Raw genomic sequence first — 22,291 nt, forward strand, 5'->3', positions numbered from 1 at the left:
GCATTAAACAATATAAAAACTTTTAAATGCCAAGTTATTCCATGTCTCCCATGGGAAAGTAGAACTTACTTTTCCTTGTTTCAAAGTATTAATCTCATTTAAGATTTTAATCTTAATTCTCTTATTATTTTTTTTCTTTCATGCTTTTGTTTTTTTTATTACTACCCAAAAAATGGATTGCGTTTGATGGTGGCCCATTTATTATACGATTTAAGTGGCCCAACTTTTGCCGCCGCAACCCACTTAGCACAGTCGTAATATGCACAGAAATTAAAATCAAGTGTCACGAATGTAGCACAAACTGTAATGTTTTGAAAATCGGACCGGTCATTTAACCGGTGAGATGGTCGGATCCAAGGGCAGATCCAGAGAGGGGGGCGAGATCGGCGGTCACCCTCCTTTACCGGCAGTGGAACCTCTAGTATTATAGGGTTCCACCGGTGGAGATAGAGGATACCGTCCTTTGTTCCGCGTAAAAATCGTCCCTCCATGCTTAAATTCCTGGATCCGCCACTGATCGGATCGAGGTTTTTAAAGTTTGACCGGTCAAATCGATGATTCAACCATTATATATATATATATATAAATCATGTTTCAATAATTAAAAATCATGCTTCAATCCTGATTTAATCTACAATTTTGACCGATTTGAAACGATTTTGACTAGTTTTAAATAATTTTGACTGATTTTAACCATTTTTTTTTTATTTTTTCGACTTTAATGGATGACCAAACCGGATCAGAAACCGGTTCACGGTTCAACCGGTCGGACCGGCCGATCCGGTCCAATTTTCTCAACACTGACAAACTGCAAACAGGTTGTTCGTAGGCTTTCAAATTATGCTTAAAACTGTAAATGAATGTAAAATCTTTTATATTTCAAAGAAGGAAAATGCATAATTATATATTAAAAACATGTTTGTTTGAAGTAGCTAAAAGTCCATGCACATCGCATGCAAATTAATTAAAGTCTTATTCTCTAATCGACGTATATATCACGTTCTTATGAACCGATTAATTTTAAAAGTGATTAATTCGGTCCTATGAAAGATGTTTATCGGCTAAATTTGAAAAGCGCAAATGGCTCTTGAAGTGACACTCTAGTATCAAGTGTAGTTTAAACACCACGAGTGTTGATAATTATTGATTTTTTTCGTATTCTCTTTTATCTCTCAATTACATACAAACATTATTTAATCTCCTCTCTTTCTTCTCTCTTAAATTTTTTCTCTTCTCATTCCTAATTAATTTAAACACATTCTAAATTTGTTTATTTTTAATTTTAATTTTAAAACTCTAATAAAAAATTAAAATTTGAATGTGCCTTATGGACAAAATCGAATCATGATAAGCCGCCATATTGCAGCAAATGCATGCAATGAAAATCAAATTATTTATGAACGGAATGACTGATTCACCACTTAAGCAACATAATTATGATCAATTCATCCCGTTGGATGGATGTTACTCGGTGAATCAGGTTTTTTCAATGATCAATTCAAGACTGGATTTGACCCCTGTCCGCTTACTTCCGTGTGAGGCGGAAATTAAAGTGGTTCCGTCCTATTTGGATAGGCGAAAACTTATTCACAGATGAATCGGTGGTTAGATTTTTAAATTTGGATGATTATTTCAGAATAAGTAAATGAAGAGAAAGATAGATAATTCACTCTTTTTATTTAATTTTTAAATTCGTCTTTCCAAATATAGAGAGCATTAAGAAAATAGATAGACCAGTTACCTAATGGCTCTCCTAATATCCATCTCATGAATATGTTGTGAGATAAATATAGATATGTAGACGTTAAACATAAAATAGGATAAATTCTAGATTGTTTTCCCGAAAATTAATGCCTGATTATTACGTAGAAGATATCATGTATATATCACGTGCAATACACCCTGGATATACAGAGAGCATCAAGGACATGTAGAGTGGATATAGAGAGTGATGGCCATTGTTGGTGGTAAAAATTGTCAAAGAAAGAAGTTAAGATGGCATCCAAATTCTAAAGATTGGAACCGTCCAGCAGGGACCACAATTCCCACATGCAATCGATCCTCAACCCTGACAGGACGGGGTCCAATTACCACATGCAAGGTTCCATGGAAAGAGGAAAAGCTAAATGTGACACTATAAGTCATGTGGAAGTCGATGACTTACCTGCCAGTCAAGAGCTCTACTACAGAGCGAGAGCAAAACAGGTGAGAGACAGAGACACATTGTCCAAGCTCTCTGTACACCTCATGTTTGGCTTGAAGGGAACGTAAGCTCTGATCTAGTACTGTCACGAGTCACGAGTCACGAGTCACGAGATTAATGTTATTGGACCCATGCAAGTGGAGTTAGAGAAACGAAAAAAAAAACTGAAATTAAATTAAACTGATTGTACACTTTTGACCATTCTCTACGCCATATGATATAAACTAATTTAAAAGGTTCTAATCACCATCACATTCAAGCTAAATTTGTTCCAAAATAATAAGGCATTGACCTAACTTAATCTAATCAACTAAACGAATTGTCTCTAGCAAAACAATGTCACGAAGGAATCATGTCACATAACTGTGCTGTAAATAAGTCCTATGGCACAATTTATTTGAAGGAAAATGTGCCAATATTTTTTTTTATTCACCGTATGAACAAATGTTGAAGTGTGGAAAGGCTCCAAAATGCACGAGCATAAAGAGCGAACACATGAGTTAGATAACTTTTAATATGTCCATCCCTGTCTTCTGGGGTCCTAAATTGCCGCCATAATTTTATCAGTTTTATCCAACACTATCTACACAAAGGAAACTATAAGTATATATCAACTTGCATCAATATATTAACTTGATAAAGAAAACAAAAAAAAAACTAGCAAACTAAAGAATGTTTCACAGATCATGCGGCGTTTGTTCTTTATCTCAACAACCACAAAGGCACAAAGGGACAAAGGTATACTTGTTTCATATACATACAATCTTTATATACACGCCATTAGACCCATTTAACAATAGGTAGAATAAATCCCAATCTACTTAACCAATCCGACTTATTCATTCGCAGTAAAACAATGGCTCCAGAACCAATTTAAAAGGCCTTCTCTTAGTTCTTCAGGATGTACCTACACTTGCCCATTTTCTCCCACAACCAACTGAAGATTAACAAATTACCTGGGTTTTGGTCCTGCCGGAAATGACATTGTGTGACGCATCTTGGAATTTGAATGCTGTATTGCAGGACTAAATGTTTGGGACCTCTGTATCATATCAGCCATGGAAGGTGTCTGATAGGATTGAGTAAAGCTTCCGCTATGGGTTGAGTCCCCCCGCATAGTTGCCCGCTGGCACAAGTGGGAGCTCAACCCTGACAAAACATATGCTCGTCCCGATGCCTCATATCGTTGTCGATCAACCATTCTCGCTTGCATCTCCGTGAGCTCCGCATCGAGGGTTGCGCACAGTTGGTCACCTGATTTTGCAGCCTCAGACTCAAGAATCCTTTTACGGCATTCTTCCAGTAAACAAACAGCTTCTGAGAGTTCACCATGCTCAGCAGCTGCCTTTGCTTTGGCCATGGCCTCTGCAGCGTGGAGTCGGTTCCTTTGACGATCAACCTCGATTGAGACTGGTTGTGACACCACTGACTCTGGCCTAGAAATCTTCAATTCTACAGCTGCTGGACTAATTACTCCCTTTGTCACGGGATCACTATACACACAGCTAACTTTGAGAAGTTGAGTCTCATGGTGGTCAGGAGGAACATTGACAGAAACAAGATAGTCCCTCTCTTCATCAGCGTACAAATCCCCAGCATCTATTGTCCCACTACGTCGAGCATCTCTAATCCAACTAGCATATCGGCCAGATTTTATGCATTGTAGCTGTACATCGTGATGCAGGCACTCAAGCTGCACATGCATTTCTTGCACAACCACACTAAGAAGCCCTCCGATGCACTGAGCAAATGCATCCTGGATTGCACCCTCAGCTTCAATGAACGAGAACGTTCCCCCAGAGGTCTCAGAGATTGAATGCATTGATACAGAATCATGATCAGAACCAAATCCAAACACATGAACAGGTACATTATGGACAGTTCCATCTCGAATAGATGATGGCACAAGTGACCTATAGTCTGGTTGCATGTGTCGTCCATTACGCATTGCTGGAGAAAGGATATAGGTATCCTGCCCATCAGACAATAGGATGATGCTGCAGACAGGATTCTTCTCCTTGCGTTCTTGGATCACTTTGGCACCTTTCCTAAGTCCCTCTGTGATATTTGTTCCACCGCTTGTTGCCAGTGCATTGACAGCCTGCAATGCCTCCTGGCGGCCAAATTCAGACATTCGACGAAGTGGAAAGAGCCTTCTGGCAGTAGATGAGAAGGCAATAACGGACAATCTATCAAGCGGGCCGAGATTTTGGATCACAAATCCCATTGCCTGCTTCAGAAGTGAAAGTTTAGTGCCTGACATGCTACCACTTACATCAAGCACTGTCACAATATCGACTGGGGCTCGATGTGTTCTAGGAACTTCATCACCTACATGGACATTTTGTGATGAAGTCTCTGTTCTGGGAGCAAGAGGAGCCTTGAGATGAATCAAAATTGTAAAGTTATCTGTCGAAGTTGACTCTGGAATAGCTGAATATTCTGGGGATGTTGTTATCACTACAGTGTTGGCGAATCCACTGTGGCAAACTCCAGAAGCTTTGGGGGTGGTGTCTAATGCTTCATCATCATTGAAAATGCACGGCTCCAAATTGAGCAAGAGGCGATGCTGAAAACTATAAGCATGATGCCTATTTATGTTCACTGGATTAACTGTTGACCTTGCACGAGGAGAATTAGAAGGGCCTTGGAATGGTATTTCCTTCCATTTTGCTCTACAAACTGGACAGACATGGTTGCCATACTTTATGCATGAGGCAATACAATGGAAGTGGAAGCTATGCGAGCATTCTGCAGTAAAGATTGCATGACCTTGCCCTGGTTTCATGGTTGTCAGACATATGGCACACGTCCTCTAGATATAGATAAAAGGGAGATTAATTTCATATAGCATTCCCGACATTATGTTGCTATAGAGTAAGAAACTGAAAAGCATGAAGCTCAACTCATATACAATCTGAGAATAAAAGTAAGAGAAAAAACAAACAAACAACAGTGATAGAACAAACAATAAAAGCAAATTAATTGTTAGTAAAACATTAAATTGTTACAGAAGTCTCCTTCCCAATATATATGCATAATTCAGAGAGATAATAACTATCAAAACAACCACAAACTTGACATTTTCCAAGCATATCAGAATAATATCAAGCCTTGAGTTTGTTGAGATTTTTGTCAAAAAGAAACAAAGGCTAATAATCATACAAATGCATGGAAGAGGACGTTACTCTAACAAGATTTTGGAATATTTTTGCTATAAACTTCTAAGAATGCCAATAGTATAATACATTTTAAATTGATTCAAAAAAGTAGCTGAAAATCAAGACGATTTGTTTATATTCTACAGGTGTATATGATGTACTACTTGATCATCGAAGCATAACTAATGAATACATACTTATAGAACTTGTAGATGTTGATCGAATCATGAAAAATTTAATCATTGACAATATTAGAACCTAGGACACCCAAATTCTCTATCCAGATTAGAAGTGATAACATTGAGAAATTAAACATTTATTTTTGGTAAATGACAAGAAAATGAAAGGGAAATGATTTGAACGATTATAAGTGAAACATAGGTAATAAGCATGACAAGTGCAGATCAAAAGTGATAAAGATTGTAAAATGGACAATCCGCAACATGATTTCGAAGGTTCCAGAAGGATCTGGCCCGGTATAATATGCAAACAACCTCTATTTCAAACAACATAATCCAACATTATTTTGAGGATTAACTAACTTGCTCCTTGTTCCACCTTACTGGGAACAACAACCACTCTGTTTGACGAATGAAAGGGTAGGCTTTAATGGACATTGTCCCATGTAAACCTTATGGCTTTCAGCCAATGAGAATAATAGAACTTTGTTGGAAAAATAGCAAATATTGTCAAATAAGGTAACCATTTCAAATTCTGATGAATCTAGAAAGTAACTATAGTTCTAACAGAAAGGGTCAGCTAAATCTGTAATATGTGCTTTAATGAAACTTGATCACAACCATCTGTGCAACTAGAATTAGCATAATATAAAACTAACTATTCTACTTTAAACTTATAATGCAAAAGAATAAACACATTAATGGTTGTTAGGGGGATCAAGGTGATCTTCACCAGGGATGAGGAACTTGAGGAGTTCAAATAAAAACACCCTTATGTCCCAAACATCATGCCTTTTTGTTGAATTTTAGTGTAGGATACATCAAAAGGCGGGATAATGATCGTGAAAACTCCAGATCTGCTGCTGCAAGCTTGCAGCATCACTTTCTAACTAAATTAGTAGCACGTTTCAAGTTAGGGCAAGAATATGCAACGAAAAGTTATAATATGATCCCATTTTCTTTTGATAAGCACAACGTTCAACGTATGATGACTGAGATCACACAACGATCTCTACGTGGCAGTGAAAGTGGCAGGCATGTAGAGAACCAGGAGAGAGAGAGGGAGAGAGAGAGAGAGAGACTGCACGTTCCACGCCTAATTGAAACACTAGCTGCGCACTAAACAGATCCAGATGAAGATAGACCAAGCGCGGACACTGACGCGACCTTTGGAATTTGCTTACCCACTCGATAGATCGAAACCAAAATCCCATGAGACCAATAGATCAAAGAGGAGCAAGTGCATCCTACCTTCGAAAGGCCGCTGCCGGACGTGGAAACCCGCGGGCGGACGCCTGAGGACAACTGAGTGGGAGTGGGCGGCTGTGAATCCGATGGATCTGGCGATGGCGAAGCGGCGGAGGGGTCCGAGGGCGTGACAGGGGGCCTGACGTCGTTATCGCCTTCTTCAGCGAGGGGAGAATCGACGCAGAGCTTGAAACCCCTTAGGGCCTTCCTCCACCCGCTCCCGCCCATTCGATCTGCCAATCTTCACTCGATCGCCGGCCGTCCCTACAGAAGGCGGAGGAGAGAGCGAAAGGAACGAAGGGAAGCGAGTGATTCCCGTACGGGGAGGGTGCCGGTGGTGGTTGCGGGTAATTATCGTCGGCCGGCGGTGGGAGGAGGCTACTCGTTGATTGGATGAGGAATTGAGGTTTAATTTAAAGATAAGCGAAAATTTCGGTTCACTCTTTAAAGTTTAAGGAAATTCTTAAAATGCTCCCAAAGACTCAATATATTTTTAAAATGCGACTTGATATTTATTAATATTAAAACCCCTTCGAATATCGATATTTTAATAATAGAAAAAAATTTCTTCATTAATAACAGACCAATTTAAAAAGCAATCTAATAGATAAAATAAAATATTCTCATACACTTAGACAAAAATATAAATATTAATAAAGAGGCATTTTAAACTTTATCCTGAAATTAACTGTTATATTTAAAAATATTTTAAATTTTAAAAGCAATAAAAATTTTAGAAGTACGTTGAAAATACGTAAATGTTTATAGAGTGGAATTAAATTTCCACTAAAGGATAAGTATCGTTGAACACAAAGACACTTCGATGTGCTACTACTAAAACCACAAATCTTTCAACGTTGATATTTTTTATCACTAAATAAAATAAATGATTTTTTTAAAAAAATATTTATTAAAAGGAAAGTGTTTCCGTTTAATTATAATATAACCATAAAAAATAAAAAAGTATTCCAAATTATATAAATCATCGAAAAAATGTCTCGTTTTCAAATAAAAAAATCGAAATGACGTCTCATCAAATATTATATAATCAAAATACTCCTTATTTTAATATTATTATAGCAGCTACCTGTAAAAAAATAATTATTTTATTTTAATCAAAATTAATATATATATATATATATATAAATTAGTGTTATACCAAAATACTTATTTAAATTATATCAAAATCATTCAAAAATAATTATTAGCTAAATTTGAAATCCTAAAAGTTGAATCTTATTCAAAATTATTTACTTAATTAAAATCATCTTAAATTGATTAAAATTATTTTAAAATAATATAATATTAACTGCTACAGTTAATCGTAGTTTAGTTATTATAATAATACTGAGAGTAAGAATATTTTTAAGATAAAATATGTCATGGAATGTCCATTCATTTTTTTATTTATTTTTTTTATTTTATTTTATTATAAAGAGAACTCCTTTTTTACAATTTTCATTATTTAGAGGGTCTTTTCAATTTTTACCCTTATATAATTTTATAAATGTAAATATTTTGTTATTCATAAAATAAGATTATAATTTTTGTATTTGATTTGATGAGTTAGGATTAGGTTTTTTTAAAAAAATAAAATCCAAATGGATTGGTTAAGTTAAAAGCAAAAATGTTGAAAAACAAGTCCAATTAATTAATTAAATAAGTAGGATGCATCGATGGGTCTGTTGAACTTAATTTAGTGAGTAGGTTAGATGATTTAATTGGACTGATTGTTAAATAGAATGAATAAATTAGTTAGACTGAATGAGTGAACTGAGTTAGTCAAAGTGGTTTTATCAAACTAAATCGAGTAGTTCGTGTCAAATAAAATATTTTATATAAATATATTATTATTACTATGACAATTAATGTTTATAATTATACGAATGAAATATAAACGTGATTTGGACGAATGACTCGAGGTTTATTTATTTCACTTCTTAACCCCTTAAACTTTAATAATCTCCGGCTTAAGAGGCAAACACCTTGATCTATTAGGCCACGAAACCGAAATCTATTTTAAAAGATTAAAATAATTATGGTGGAATTTTGTTTTGAGAATAAAGGAGTGAATAAGAAACCTTCATGCATATGCATATACAAACGTTAAGATATAATAGTTATTTTGGACAGAGTGTCATGGTTAAGTCCTATAATAATAATCAAGGATCTAAAATTTAAAATTCAATTACTACATATTATCCTTTGTACTCTATAAAATCTGTTAGTGAATCACTTTTAAATCATCATTATGTTTTCTTCTCATAAGATAAGTGAAAAAGTGATTAATCTAGAATAATAATAATAATAATAATAATAATAATAATAATAATAATAAAATATTTGTTCTTTGTATTACGAACGCTAACCTTTAAAAAATAACTTCAACCGACTTATCTTTATTTTTAATGGGGTGATAAAACTCTATCCATCAAGAATCGGTCATGATAAGACTCAGAAAAAAAAAAAGGAGGATTATATTAGGTTATAAGTAAATATCAAAACTAAAATAAATATTTAATGAATGTATTAATTAAATTATTGTGTTAATGTGTAGGTTGTTTTTTTTTTTTTTTTTTTTTTTTTTTTGAAAGAATGCTTTTTAAGGTTTGATTGTAATATCTCAATAATGATAACTCAGGTATAGTACTAAATATGTAAGAGAGTGTTGTATGGTCCGACTATAATATATCGGTAAGGACCACTACATCTCTATGAGAAATTGAGTGTCGTATTGAATAGGTAAGAGTTCTCACATCATAGGTTGGATAAAACAAATATTATAGGAAAACTAATAGTCTAAAATTCGGAATATGAAGCATATGTATTGGTGTGGAAAGCATCCGACGATCGAACCTAAGTTTTGATAATGACAAAGGGTTCAAAGTTAAGATTATTTGTGATCTAACGAGTTTGAATGAGATTGCAAGAAAGTCCTAAGTGTACTTAGGCAAAAGTCCTAGCTGCGGTTAGGTAGTTGGGAAACCCTAGGGAGCGGTAACCCTAGGTCCTAGGGGGTGGTAACCCTAGGTGGAAAGTCTTGGCGAGTCAAAGGCTTCAGGCAAAAATCCTAGAGTCAGAGACTCTAAGTTGAAATCCTGGTGTCGCGAATTGGGTGGAAGACTAGACGGGTTGTGGAGCGAACGTCCAACATAAAGTTCTGGAGATTTGGACGCTGAGCAAAAGTCCAGCTGATCTGGAGGATCAAACTGGCAAACAGGTAAACTCTCTTGAGTGGAGTAGGTGAGGGCGCGTTCCCCGGTGAGGGAACAGTAGGCATCGGTTCGACCTAGGGTTTCCGGAGGTGAAATCTGAAATCAGAACCAAACAGTCCGGAGACTGTCAAAATTACTTTTATTTGCCTTATTTTATTGTGCTAACTTTGTTTTGCAAGGTATACTTTATTTGTAAACTAACATGCCTTGCAGAACGGAAATTGCATAAGAAAGCCTCGGATGAACAGTCCTGAGACGCCCTCCATGGAGCTTGGAGGTGCCTCAGGTGACTTAGTCGACAGCCCCACAGCAAGGCGCGAGGCCGCCCTCTATGGAGCTTAGAGGTGCCCTGGATGCTTGATGGAGAGCGCCCTCCATGGAGCTTGGAGGCGCCCTCAGGCGGATAAGCAGCGAAGATGCAGGAGCTTATCAACGTTGCGGATTCGGCGGGATTGGAGGCGCCCTCAACAGGCAATATAAGCCTAATTCGACCAGCAGCAAAGACAACACTCAAAATTGTGATCCTACTTCTGTGTGTTGCTCAAAGAACGACCCGATAAAGTTGTAACTCAACTCTGACGATCAGAAGCTTCAAATTTACTTATTTTTGTTGTCGATATAATGTTCGGTTATTACTTTAATCTTGTATTTCAAATTATAATTTTCCGAATTGATAGTGATTGCCCAAAGTAAACACTCAACGAGTGTGGACCTTGGAGTAAGAGTCGCCACAGGCTCCGAACCAAGTAAAAATCATTGGTGTTTATGTTATCTACTTTTCCGCTGCGTGTTTTACTCTAACGAACGAATTAGCCATGAGCGCTATCCCCCCCTCTATCGCCTTTGATCCTACAATTGGTATCAGAGTGGGGTCGTTTCGAATCGGTGAAATCACCATTCAAGCATTTTTTTTCGTGGTAATTTGTTATTTTTCGGAGTCGATCGGAATTAGTAAAATAACTGTCTTCTGATCTGTTTTATCACAATCAAAATTTTCTCTCGAAGCTGATGCAACACCACTCGAGTTCGCATATTTTTCATTATTCCAAGACCAAGTCTTGGAACGAGTTTTCTTATTTCTTTGTGCGTACTAGATCCTTAATGGCCCATCAAGAAGGCTACAGCACAACCTGCTCACCTCTTTTCTCCAACGAGAATTTTGGCTACTGGAAGAGCCGGATGGAATACCACCTTAAGACGTAAGTCGAGATGTGGATTATTATTCAAACTGGTCTTAAGCTTCCATGAGATGACACTGGAAAACCAGTTTCATGTGTGAACTGGGGTGCTATTTTAAGGAAGAAAGTTGAAGCCGACGCCAAAGCAACCTGCACCCTACAATGCGGCCTGACAAAAGAAGAACTGAACAGAGTCGCCCCGTTCTCAAGTGCGAAAAAGCTGTGGGAAAAACTGATCGAGCTGCATGAAGGGACTTTCGATACTAAAGTAAGTAAAAGAGATCTGATTTTAAATAAGTTATATAACATAAAAATGCAGAAGGTGAGACAGCTAGCCAACTTCACTCGCGGATTCAAGATCTGTTGAACGGTCTTCATGGAATCGGACAGAAGGTGGAGAATTGAGACGTAATCAAGTAAGCACTAAATGCGTTTCTGATGAATACATTGTGGGCATTAATGGTAGACGCCTGCAAAGTATCTAATGATTTGTCATTAATTAAATTAGATGAACTTTTTTTTGAATTTGAGTTACATGAACAGATTAATGCACACTCGGCCGAGAAAGGCATTGTTTTGATTGTAGGTGTTGGAACCCCAAGGTTGTTTTGGTGTGATCAACAAGTTAAGTTAGGTCTTGTGTGTTTTAACATTGTGTCTAAGTGTGCAGGAGCTTAGGAGCACAGGTAGTCAAGCGGAAGACGCAGCTAGCGAGAAGGACGGCACGCGGTGCGTCCGAGGGACAAGGCGCTACGGAAGAGTACACCGACGGACGAGAAGGAAGCGTGCGGTGGTTCTGAGGGACAAGAAGCCGGAGCGGAAGACTACTCGAGGAGCAAGAGACACAGCTAGCGAGAAGGTCAGCACGAGGTGCGACCGAGGGACGAAGACTGCGGATGAGTATGCTGGTGGACAAGAAGGAAGCACGCGGTGATTCTGAGGGACGAGAAGCCGGAGCGGAAGCCTGCTCGAGAAGACCGAAAGTTGGGTTCAGGTGAGCCCTATTCCGGATGGCAGAGATCACCCAAGCGAGCGAAATACTCAGACTGAGGCGAACGGAGCCGGAGCAGAAGACCCGGGCTGAAAAAAGTCAACGGGGTTAACTTTCCCTGCCGGGGCGTCTGGAACAGTCCAGGGTGCCCGGACCAGTCCGGGGCGCTCGGAACCCTTCCGGGCGCCCAGAGTTGACTTTTTGACCAGATCGCGTCAATCGCGATCTGAACGTTGGGGGATAAAGTTTTATCCCCCCCAGGGCGCCCCGACCAAGGCTATAAATACAGCCTTAGTCCAGAAGCTTTCAATCAACTCAGAAATTGTAATTCCAACACTTGTGTGCTTCTTTTAGAGTTTAGCTTCTTTCTTTTTGCGCGTTCATTTCTGTAAGAGGCTTCTCCGCCTGAAGAAGATATTCTAGTGCGACATCTTCCTTGGATTAACAACCTCTCCGGTTATAACCAAGTAAATCTCTCTGTGCCTCATCGTTTTAGTTTTAATTTATTACTTTCTTAATTTATGCAAGTGTTAGTTTAAGAAAGTTCGAGAAAGGTTTTTTTTGTTTATAGGCTATTCAACCCTCCTTCTAGCCAGCCGCCGCGATCCAACAAGTGGTATCAGAGCCAAGGCGCTTCAGGAGGACTAACCGCCAAACGAAACAACGATATAATGATCAGACCAAGCATCTACCCGCCGAAATTCGAAGGGGAATTCGCTAGCTGGAAAAAGCGAATGCAGGTATTCTTTAAAACTGATTTTTATTTAATGTTAATTATGGAATTCGGTTTTACAACACCAGAAGGTAAGGAGAAATACCACTGGACGAAAAAGGAGCAAGTCAACTACGTGGCAAACGACAAAGCTGAGTACCATCTACTAACCGTTCTTCCGCCACAAGAAGTCAACCGGATCGGCAACTGCGACTCCGTGAAGGAACTTTGGGAGAAGTTCCTTGAACTACACAAAAGAACGTCCGAAGCAAAGCTCGCAAAACGGGATTTACTCCGCAACCAGCTCACCAGCCTACGACTTGGGGAAGACGAGACAATTGCGCATCTGCACTCAAGGATAAAGGAAATCATCACCGGACTTTCGAATCTCGAAGAGACGGTAAGTAACCGAGATTCGCTAAGGTACGCACTAAACTCCTTTCCTACAAATTCAAAATGGGCGTCATTAGTAGATATCTTTTATATTTCAAAAGACTTAGAAAAGATTACATTAGAAGAATTCTTTTCTACATTTGAAGTGCACGAATCAAGATGTGCAGGTACGAAGGAGCCCAAGAACAACATCACCCTCAAAGCATCGAGAGATGAACCTGAGTCGGAGTCTTCTCTCGACGACGAGGAAATTGTAATGATGGTAAGATGATTCTGTTGGTTAGTCCTAGGAAAACGTTTATATAAGTGTCGAACCTTTCCTTAAATAACCTATTGTGTTCTTTAGAAGTTAAATTAGGAATCGCAGACAGAACTTAACATCATTGTTTACAAATTTAACTTATCTGTTCTTAATGGTTTAGATTTGAATCGCAAGCGGAACTTAATACTATTGATTCAAATCCACCTATGTTATTAATTCCATTAAATATTAATTTCTAAAATTGGCTTCCAGGACTGCATGGCGAGGCACATGGCCTTCTTGGATATAGGAGCAACCACCACCACCTAGACAAAGCATTTTAAGCAAAGCTAATATTTAATTTCCTTAAATAACTCTAGGTTAACCAAAAAGAACAATCGAATCACAAATTCGAAAAAGAAGAAAACACAAACTCGAAAAACTAATTCGAAAAACTAGATCTAATTGTCTCTTGTATTTAGAATTCTTACAAAGAAAATAACTAGTATGATGCGGAAGAAAATTACTAGTTATACCTTCTCTTTGTAAGCTAATAACCTCGAGATCTTCTGTCGTATTCCTCGCCTCGCCTTGGACGTCGTGTGGGTGACGATCCTCCAAGATGAACATCACCCAAAAGCTTCTTCCTCTTCTTCTAAAATCCGGCCACCACCACCACCAAGGAGAAGAGAGCAAAAGGGAAAAGAGAAGGGAGAGAGCCGGCCACACCAAGAGAGTCTCCAAGCAAGAGAATAAGAGTTGTCTCTCATGAGGTCTGCTCACCCCTTCTTTTATATTACTTGCCCAAGGCAAATAAGGAAAATTTTTTTACAAAAAATAAAATCATCCTCTAGTTTTTCTTTTTCCCTTTTTATTTTTCCTTTTCTTTCCTCTTGATTGAATCAATCACCAACATTAATTTTGTGATGATTTTTTTATTTTAATTATGGTTGGCCCCTTGCTTGGGCACCAAGCAAGGTGGCCGGCCACCTCATCAAGGGAAAAAGGAAAAATAAAATTTTTAATAAAATTTTATAAGTCGTTATAAAATTTTACAAGCTCTCTCCTAATTTCCTAAAGTGGGAGTTAAAAAAGGAAAGTTTTAAAAAATTAAAACCATGTTTTAAAATTTAAAACTTCTCTTATAAAATTTCCTTTTTTAACATGGTGATAGAAAATTTAAATTTTAAAATTTCTCTTCCTTTTTTCCTTCAACCATGAAGATGGTTAAAAAAGGAAAGTTTTAAAACTTTTAAATTCTCTTTTAAAACATGTGTCCTAATTCAAAAAAGGAAAGTTTTTAAAATCTCTCTTTTAAAACTTGTAGTTTTCTACAAAAAGAAGATTTTAAAAATTCAAAACGTCCATCCTATTTGAATTAATCTTGGTCGGCCCCTACATGCTTGGTCACCAAGCAATAGGGCCGGCCCCTATAGAAGTGGATGTGGTCGGCCCTTGCTTGGTCATCAAGCATTGGGCCGGCCCCCTTCTTGGACACCAAGATGGACCTTTCTTTGGATGGACTTGAGGCTCCAATGAGGCTACGATAGGGACCTAGAGGAGAAATTGGTTTTGGCCTTCCGATGAGCTTGAGTATCCCGTGTTCGCCCCGAACACACAACTCAAGTTCATCGATAATAACTCATTCCACTAGAGAGTTATTACCTCACTACCGCACCAATCCCAAATTACATTATGGGCTCCTTCTTATTATGAGTGTGTTAGTCTCCCTGTGTTTAAGATAACGAATGTCCACTAATTAAGTAAGTTACTGACAACTCACTAAATTAATATCTATCTCCGAGAGTAGTACCACTCAACTTCATCGTCATGTCGGACTAAGTCCACCTGCAGGGTTTAACATGACAATCCTTATGAGCTCCTCTTGGGAACATTCTCAACCTAGATAACTAGGACACAGATTCCTTCTATAATCAATAACACACACTATAAGTAGTATCATTTCCCAACTTATTGGACCTATTGATTTATCGAGCTAAATCTCACCCTTTGATAAGTTAAAAAAATAAATACTAAATATATGTGCTTGTTATTATATTAGGATTAAGAGCACACACTTCCATAATAACCAAGGTCTAGTTCTTTTATAAAGTCAGTACAAAAAGTGTTAGGACCAAAAGTAGCTAGAGGGGGGGTGAATAGCTCGTCGTGTGCCCGTTGTTCGGCGTTGCTTGTTTCTTCGAAGATGTGCAGCGGAAAATACAGAAACAAATCACACAATGCTAACACGGTTGGTTTACTTGGTATCCACCTCACAAGAGGTGACTAGTCCAAGGATCCACACCAACATACACACCCTCCACTAAATAAAACTCTCCTTTATGGTAACTACCAAGGGCGAAGAAGCCCTACAAGACTCAATACAAGAAGAAGAAAGGGTAGTAAAGAAATACAAGCTTACAATGAGTGCACAAACCCTAACCCTAGTTTCTTCTTCTTGCTTTGATCGACCTCTTGACTTGGAAGAGCCTCCAAGAACCTTCAAGAACTGGTGATCTCGAGCTTGAGAAGAGCTGTGGAGGAGCTGGTGAAGATCTGAAATGAATCGGTGAAGAAGTGCCGAAGACAACGCTCGCCTGCGGCTCAAATACGACTCAACGGTCGGATCCCAATCGATTCGATTATTCCCAATCGATCGATCCACGGATCGATCCAGAGCGCCTCTGTGCTCTGGAAAAACGCCTGGATCGATCCACGGATCGATCCAGCGCTTATCGCGTGAAGCAGCAGCGTCCCAGTCGATCCATGGATCGATTGGGACCTCTGGATCGATCCACGGATCGATCCAGAATCTTTCTGTTCGCTGGGAAATGTCTGGATCGATCCATTGATCAGTCCAGAGCCTGGATCGATCCACTGATCGATCCAGTACTTGGTTTTTGCCCAAAACCAAGTCCCAAACCTCCCAAACCAACATCCGGTCAACCTTAACCTGTTGGTATGTCATGCCTAGCATCTAGTCACTCCCTTGACCTGCTAGGACTCCCTCACCAAGTGTCCGGTCAATCCCTTTGACCCACCTGGACTTTTCTTTCATGCCAAGTATCCGGTCACTCTCTTGACCTACTTGGACTTTTACCTAGCTTCACTCACTAGGGTTTTCAATCTGCCTAGCTTCACTCACTAGGTCTTTCACCTGGCTTCACTCACCAGGATTTTCCTTCTGCCTGGCTTCACTCACCAGGACTTCTATACTGCCTAGCTTCACTCACTAGGACTTTCACCTGGCTTTACTCACCAGGATTTCCATCTGCCTAGCTTCACTCACTAGAACTTTCACTTGGCTTCACTCACCAGGGTTTCCTTCCAGTCAGGTATTCCTACTTGATTGTTCTTCATTCACACTGATCAGTCCCTGATCAGAATCTCCCCATATGAACAACTGCACCTGCATTGTCCATGTGTCTACATGTATTGTCAAACATCGAAACTATGACCAAGACTCAAGCTTGGTCAAACTAACCAGTCAACCTTGACCTAAGGGATATTGCACTAACAATCTCCCCCTTTTTGATGTTTGACAATACCTTTAAGTTTGGACCATTCTGAGTTAAGCTAATCCTATAGCCTTAACTCCATTCATGCCAAAGTATGAATGTTGGTTCCCTTCGTTCTCCCCCTATGACCTCCCCCATAGGTAATGAAGGTCTAACTTAAACCACACATTCTCCCCCTATTGGCACACATCAACCCATCTTTGAGCACACATCAGCCCGTGCCTCAATTTTGGGCACATTTCAACAAATGCCCCATTGTTTAAAACTCTCCCCCTGAAGAGTTGCTCATCGTTGTTCACAACTTCACTCGTTGTGACCAACACGATAATGAATGACCCATTCCCTTCATTTTCAAATAATGCCCGCTCTGGAGCATTAACATGGTCTAATGACCCAAATGAAGGTCTCATACCCTTCATTTATCCTTAACCCTACATTCTTCCTCAATGTAGGTAAATGTCCATCCTTGAGCATTATCCACTTAACGGAAGGTTAACCACCTTCCAAGGTTCATGAAAAATAATTTTCATGTCTTTAAAGAGTCCCTCCCCCTAAAGACATGGTGGTAACTTCTGTCATTGCACCAACAATGACTTGGAATCCCTAATCCTTTAGGAAACCTAAATTTAGAAGCTTTGAGATTCAAATATTTAAAATTTGAAACAAACCTCACCCTAGACTTCAATATAGTCTTCCTTAACCAATCCATCCTTGTTTTCAACACGAGAACACCCTTTTTATGTATACAAATGTATTTTGAGGGGTTGGAAAGGTTACCTAGACTAAAATAGGTTTAAAGATGTTGAAATCAGGCTTTCCCAGCCAAAATCAGCAACTTGGATCGATTGGAGTTGGGTTCCAATCGATTGAACCTTTCTGAATCGATCCACTGATCGATTCAGACTTCCTGGATCGATCGGCTGATCGATCCAGCGAGCTTCTGCTCGCGGGAGACTTGCCTTCTGAATCGATCCACGGATCGATTCAGGCACTCCAATCGATCCATGGATCGATCGGAGCTCTGATAGTTGCTGAATTTTAAAATCAGCCAACTTCAGAAATCCCTAGAAAGTTCTACAAAAATCCAAAAATCATGAAATTTCGTGTAGGCATTATTTAGGGCATATACTATCAAGGAAAAATAGTTTTCTATGAAAATACTTCATATTTTCAAAGATTGACACAAACTTGAAACCTTGCAAAAACTTTAGTGTTTTCTTCAAGTGTGTGTCTAACTATTCAATGGTGATTACTATCAAAAGATAGCCTTCACCAAGGTTTTCCAAAATCAAATTTTGAAAACATTTTCAAACCAATATCCCACCATGTTCCTTGGGCTTAATGCACATGACTTGTACATTAGCTTTCCCAATGATGGGAAAACACATAACTATGTGTTTTGATGACTCTAAAACTCAAAAGAATGCACTAAATCAGCATCTTGAGTTTTATTCATCTTCCTAACATCTCACTTGTATCTAATGTGCACTAAAACACATACAAGTCACCTTATAGTCCTTGTGAGATGTGAGATTTTGGTTTTGCCCTATTCTAGGGATCATGCATATCTATCTAGGCATTTTAGAGATATTAGACATCCACCTAGGATGTCACTTGTTAATAAGTGTTGTTAAATGTCATTTGTCCTTAATTACAAGGAATTAAATTTAATGCATGATAATGTTATGGCATACATCAAAAAGAAATAATTTTCAGAAGAAAATTTCCTATAACTACATGATGTATGTATGTCATGACATGGTATTTTTGAGCTTTTCATAATAAGTCATGAATGCACAAATAAAACATGATGTCATGGCATATAATGGGCAACCAAACATGGCAAGATTTAGCATAATTAAAATATACCTAGATTATCTATCTAAGTATCCTTAACCCTTAGCTAATCCTTAAGCATAAACCCTATATTGCCCAATTTCCTTAAGAAAATGCCAAAACCCAACTTGACATTTCTTTAATCTCTTGAATTAATTATGCCAATTGAAAATTTAAAACATTCCTCAAATGTTGGCATATTTCATTTTCCCATAAGAGTAATCACTTTAAATTAAGGCTTAGATTTGCCTTAAATTCCTAAGACAATACCAAAGTCCCAATTTGGTATTTCTTAACACTTGATTTCTTGTGCCATTTAACATCATCTCAAATTTCTTCCTTTATAGCACATTTTACTCTTTCCAAGAGTAAATAAACATTTCATTTCATTTTCAAAGGTTAGCAAAAACCTTGAAAATGCTCCTTGAGTGTCAATTTCCTCAAAGTTGGGTTAACTACCCTTTTAATCGGAGTTGACACTCTCTAACCCATCTATGGGGTAGAGAAGATGCTCCTCGGAACCCAACATCTATTGGTGCTCCTTGGATGCTCTAGGTATTCACTAGGGATAACTTCCCTAGATATCTTCCTAGTGACCTTGTTTGGCTTCTTAGAGACCTTGGTTACCTTTTCTAGGTCAACTCTAGGGATTGCTTCCCTTGTAACCTTCTTTGTGACTTTCTTACACTTCTTAGAAGTCTTAGTCACATTTGTTGCAAAAATACTCTTAGGGATAACTTCCCTTGTATTTTTGGCTTGACCGCTAGACCTAGGGTTGGTTCCATAACAATATGGAACCCTATTGTAAGAGATTACATCCTTCTTAGCCTTTGGTTTGTATCCCAAACTCCTATGGCCATTAGATGACCTTTGTGCTCCTAGACCTAGGCTATGCTCATTTTGCCCTTTTAGGATATTTTCTATCCTTTTTAGGGTCTTTTCCATTTTATCAAGCCTTGACCTCAAGACTTGATTTTCTATCACTAAATCCTTAGTTTTTGGTTTTCCATTAAATTTATGAGCATTTTTATTTCTAGGCTTGTGGCTAAGGTCCTTAGTGTGATTGCCTAGATTTTTATCTACCTTCCTAATCTTAGGTGTGGTAGTTTTAGCATGGTAAGCTACATTATTTTCCTTAATTTTACCATGCTCTCTATTCTTATGGTAAATAGCATTAAAATGATAAAAATTTGAACTATCATGCTTTTTACCATAACTTAAAGGGGTAGACTCAATAAATGTTACCTTCTTCTTTACCTTGGAGGCTCCCCCTTGACTAATGTCTCCTTGAGCCTTGACCATCTTCTTCCCCTTGGGGCATTGACTTCGGTAATGCCCCTTTTGGTTGCACAAGAAGCACACAATGTGCTCCTTTCTCTTCTTTGTTCCGGGGATGGTCTCCTTGAGCTTCTCCTTGCCTTTTTGTGCCATTTGGCCCTTTTTCTTGGCCAATTTGAGGCACTTGCTCTTGTAGTGCCCATGTTCCCTACATTCAAAGCATATAATATGATTTTTATTATTAATTGAAGTATTTATACCTTTGCTTGTAGGGGTGACATCTTTTCCTTTGGATCCGGAGGTAGAAGCTTCCTCTTGATCCAAACTTGATACTCCTCCATTTGATTTTGCTTGACTTGTGGAGGTGGACGCTTCTTCATCCTCTTCTTCTCTTGACCCGGATGTGGAGGATTCTCCTTCTTCTTGATCCGGTGTCAATGAAGATTGCACCCCCTCAATCTTAGAGGTGGAGGCTTCTCCTTCTTCTTCATCCTCTTGTACATGAAACAAGGAATATACTACTTCCTTGCTCTTTTGATTGCACTCCTTTGAGGATGAAGCTTCCTCTTGGACTTCTTCTTCGGAAGTTGAGCATCTCTCAACTTCGGAGTCCTCCTCTTGATCTTGATCCATTGAGTCGCCCTCTTTGGATTCCTCTTGATTCGGTACAGTGGAGGGGATCTCATGGATTAATGCCAACTTGCTCCAAAGCTCCTTGGCATCCTTGAATTCTCCAACTTGAGCCAAAATATTGCTTGGCAATAAGTTGACCAAAAGCTTGGTCACTTTATCGTTTGCCTTGCTCCTTTGAACTTGCTCTTGGCTCTATTTACTTTTCTTGAGAGGCTTGCCCTTGGAGTTTGTTGGAGCTTCAAATCCTTCCATGAGAGCAAACCATTGCTCTATCTCCATCATCAAGAAATTTTCGATTCTTGATCTCCAAGAATCGAAGCTTGTGGATGTGTATGGTGGAGCCACCCTTGTGTCAAATCCAAGTCCATCTTGGAATTGCATCTTGAAGTTGAGCCTTTTGATTTCTTTGACTTTGATGAATTTGCTCCAACTTCTTCTCCCTCTAGCTTTGCTTGTTTTGTTTGCCCCTTCCGGTGAAGAGCGGCCTCGCTCTGATACCACTTGTTAGGACCAAAAGTAGCTAGAGGGGGGGTGAATAGCTCGTCGTGTGCCCGTTGTTCGGCGTTGCTTGTTTCTTCGAAGATGTGCAGCGAAAAATATAGAAACAAATCACACAACGCTAACACGATTGGTTTACTTGGTATCCACCTCACAAGAGGTGACTAGTCCAAGGATCCACACCAACACACACACCCTCCACTAAATAAAACTCTCCTTTATGGTAACTACCAAGGGCGGAGAAGCCCTACAAGACTCAATACAAGAAGAAGAAAGGGTAGTAAAGAAATACAAGCTTACAAGCTTACAATGAGTGCACAAACCCTAACCCTAGTTTCTTCTTCTTGCTTTGATCCGCCTCTTGACTTGAAAGAGCCTCCAAGAACCTTCAAAAACTGGCGATCTCGAGCTTGAGAAGAGCTGTGGAGGAGCTGGTGAAGATCTGAAATGAATCGGTGAAGAAGTGCCGAAGACAACGCTCGCCTACGGCTCAAATACGACTCAACGGTCGGATCCCAATCGATTCGATTATTCCCAATCGATCGGGGAGGCTTTGGATCGATCCATGGATCGATCCAGAGCGCCTCTGTGCTCTGGAAAAACGCCTGAATCGATCCACGGATCGATCCAGCGCTTATCGCGCGAAGCAGCAGCGTCCCAGTCGATCCATGGATCGATTGGGACCTCTGGATCGATCCACGAATCGATCCAGAAGCTTTCTGTTCGCTAGGAAAGGTCTGGATCGATCCATTGATCGATCCAGAGCCTGGATCGATCCACTGATCGATCCAGTACTTGGTTTTTGCCCAAAACCAAGTCCCAAACCTCCCAAACCAACATCCGGTCAACCTTAACCTGTTGGTATGTCATGCCTAGCATCTAGTCACTCCCTTGACCTGCTAGGACTCCCTCACCAAGTGTCCGGTCAATCCCTTTGACCCACTTGGACTTTTCTTTCATGCCAAGTATCCGGTCACTCTCTTGACCTACTTGGACTTTTACCTAGC

General features: G+C 39.1%; 1 protein-coding gene across 1 annotated transcript; it reads right to left on the bottom strand.

Moving 5' to 3' along the window:
* Positions 1 to 2,861: 2,861 nt before the first annotated feature.
* Positions 2,862 to 7,193, bottom strand: LOC122055167 (E3 ubiquitin-protein ligase WAV3-like). Its single transcript, XM_042616553.1, has 2 exons — positions 6,795 to 7,193; positions 2,862 to 5,018 (listed from the first exon to the last, which is right to left on the bottom strand). The coding sequence occupies exons 1-2, from the start codon at positions 7,017 to 7,019 to the stop codon at positions 3,156 to 3,158; spliced, it is 2,088 nt and encodes a 695-aa protein (XP_042472487.1). The 5' UTR covers positions 7,020 to 7,193; the 3' UTR covers positions 2,862 to 3,155.
* Positions 7,194 to 22,291: the final 15,098 nt, after the last annotated feature.

The sequence above is a fragment of the Zingiber officinale genome, chromosome 1B, assembly GCF_018446385.1.
Source record: "Zingiber officinale cultivar Zhangliang chromosome 1B, Zo_v1.1, whole genome shotgun sequence".
NCBI lineage: Eukaryota > Viridiplantae > Streptophyta > Magnoliopsida > Zingiberales > Zingiberaceae > Zingiber > Zingiber officinale.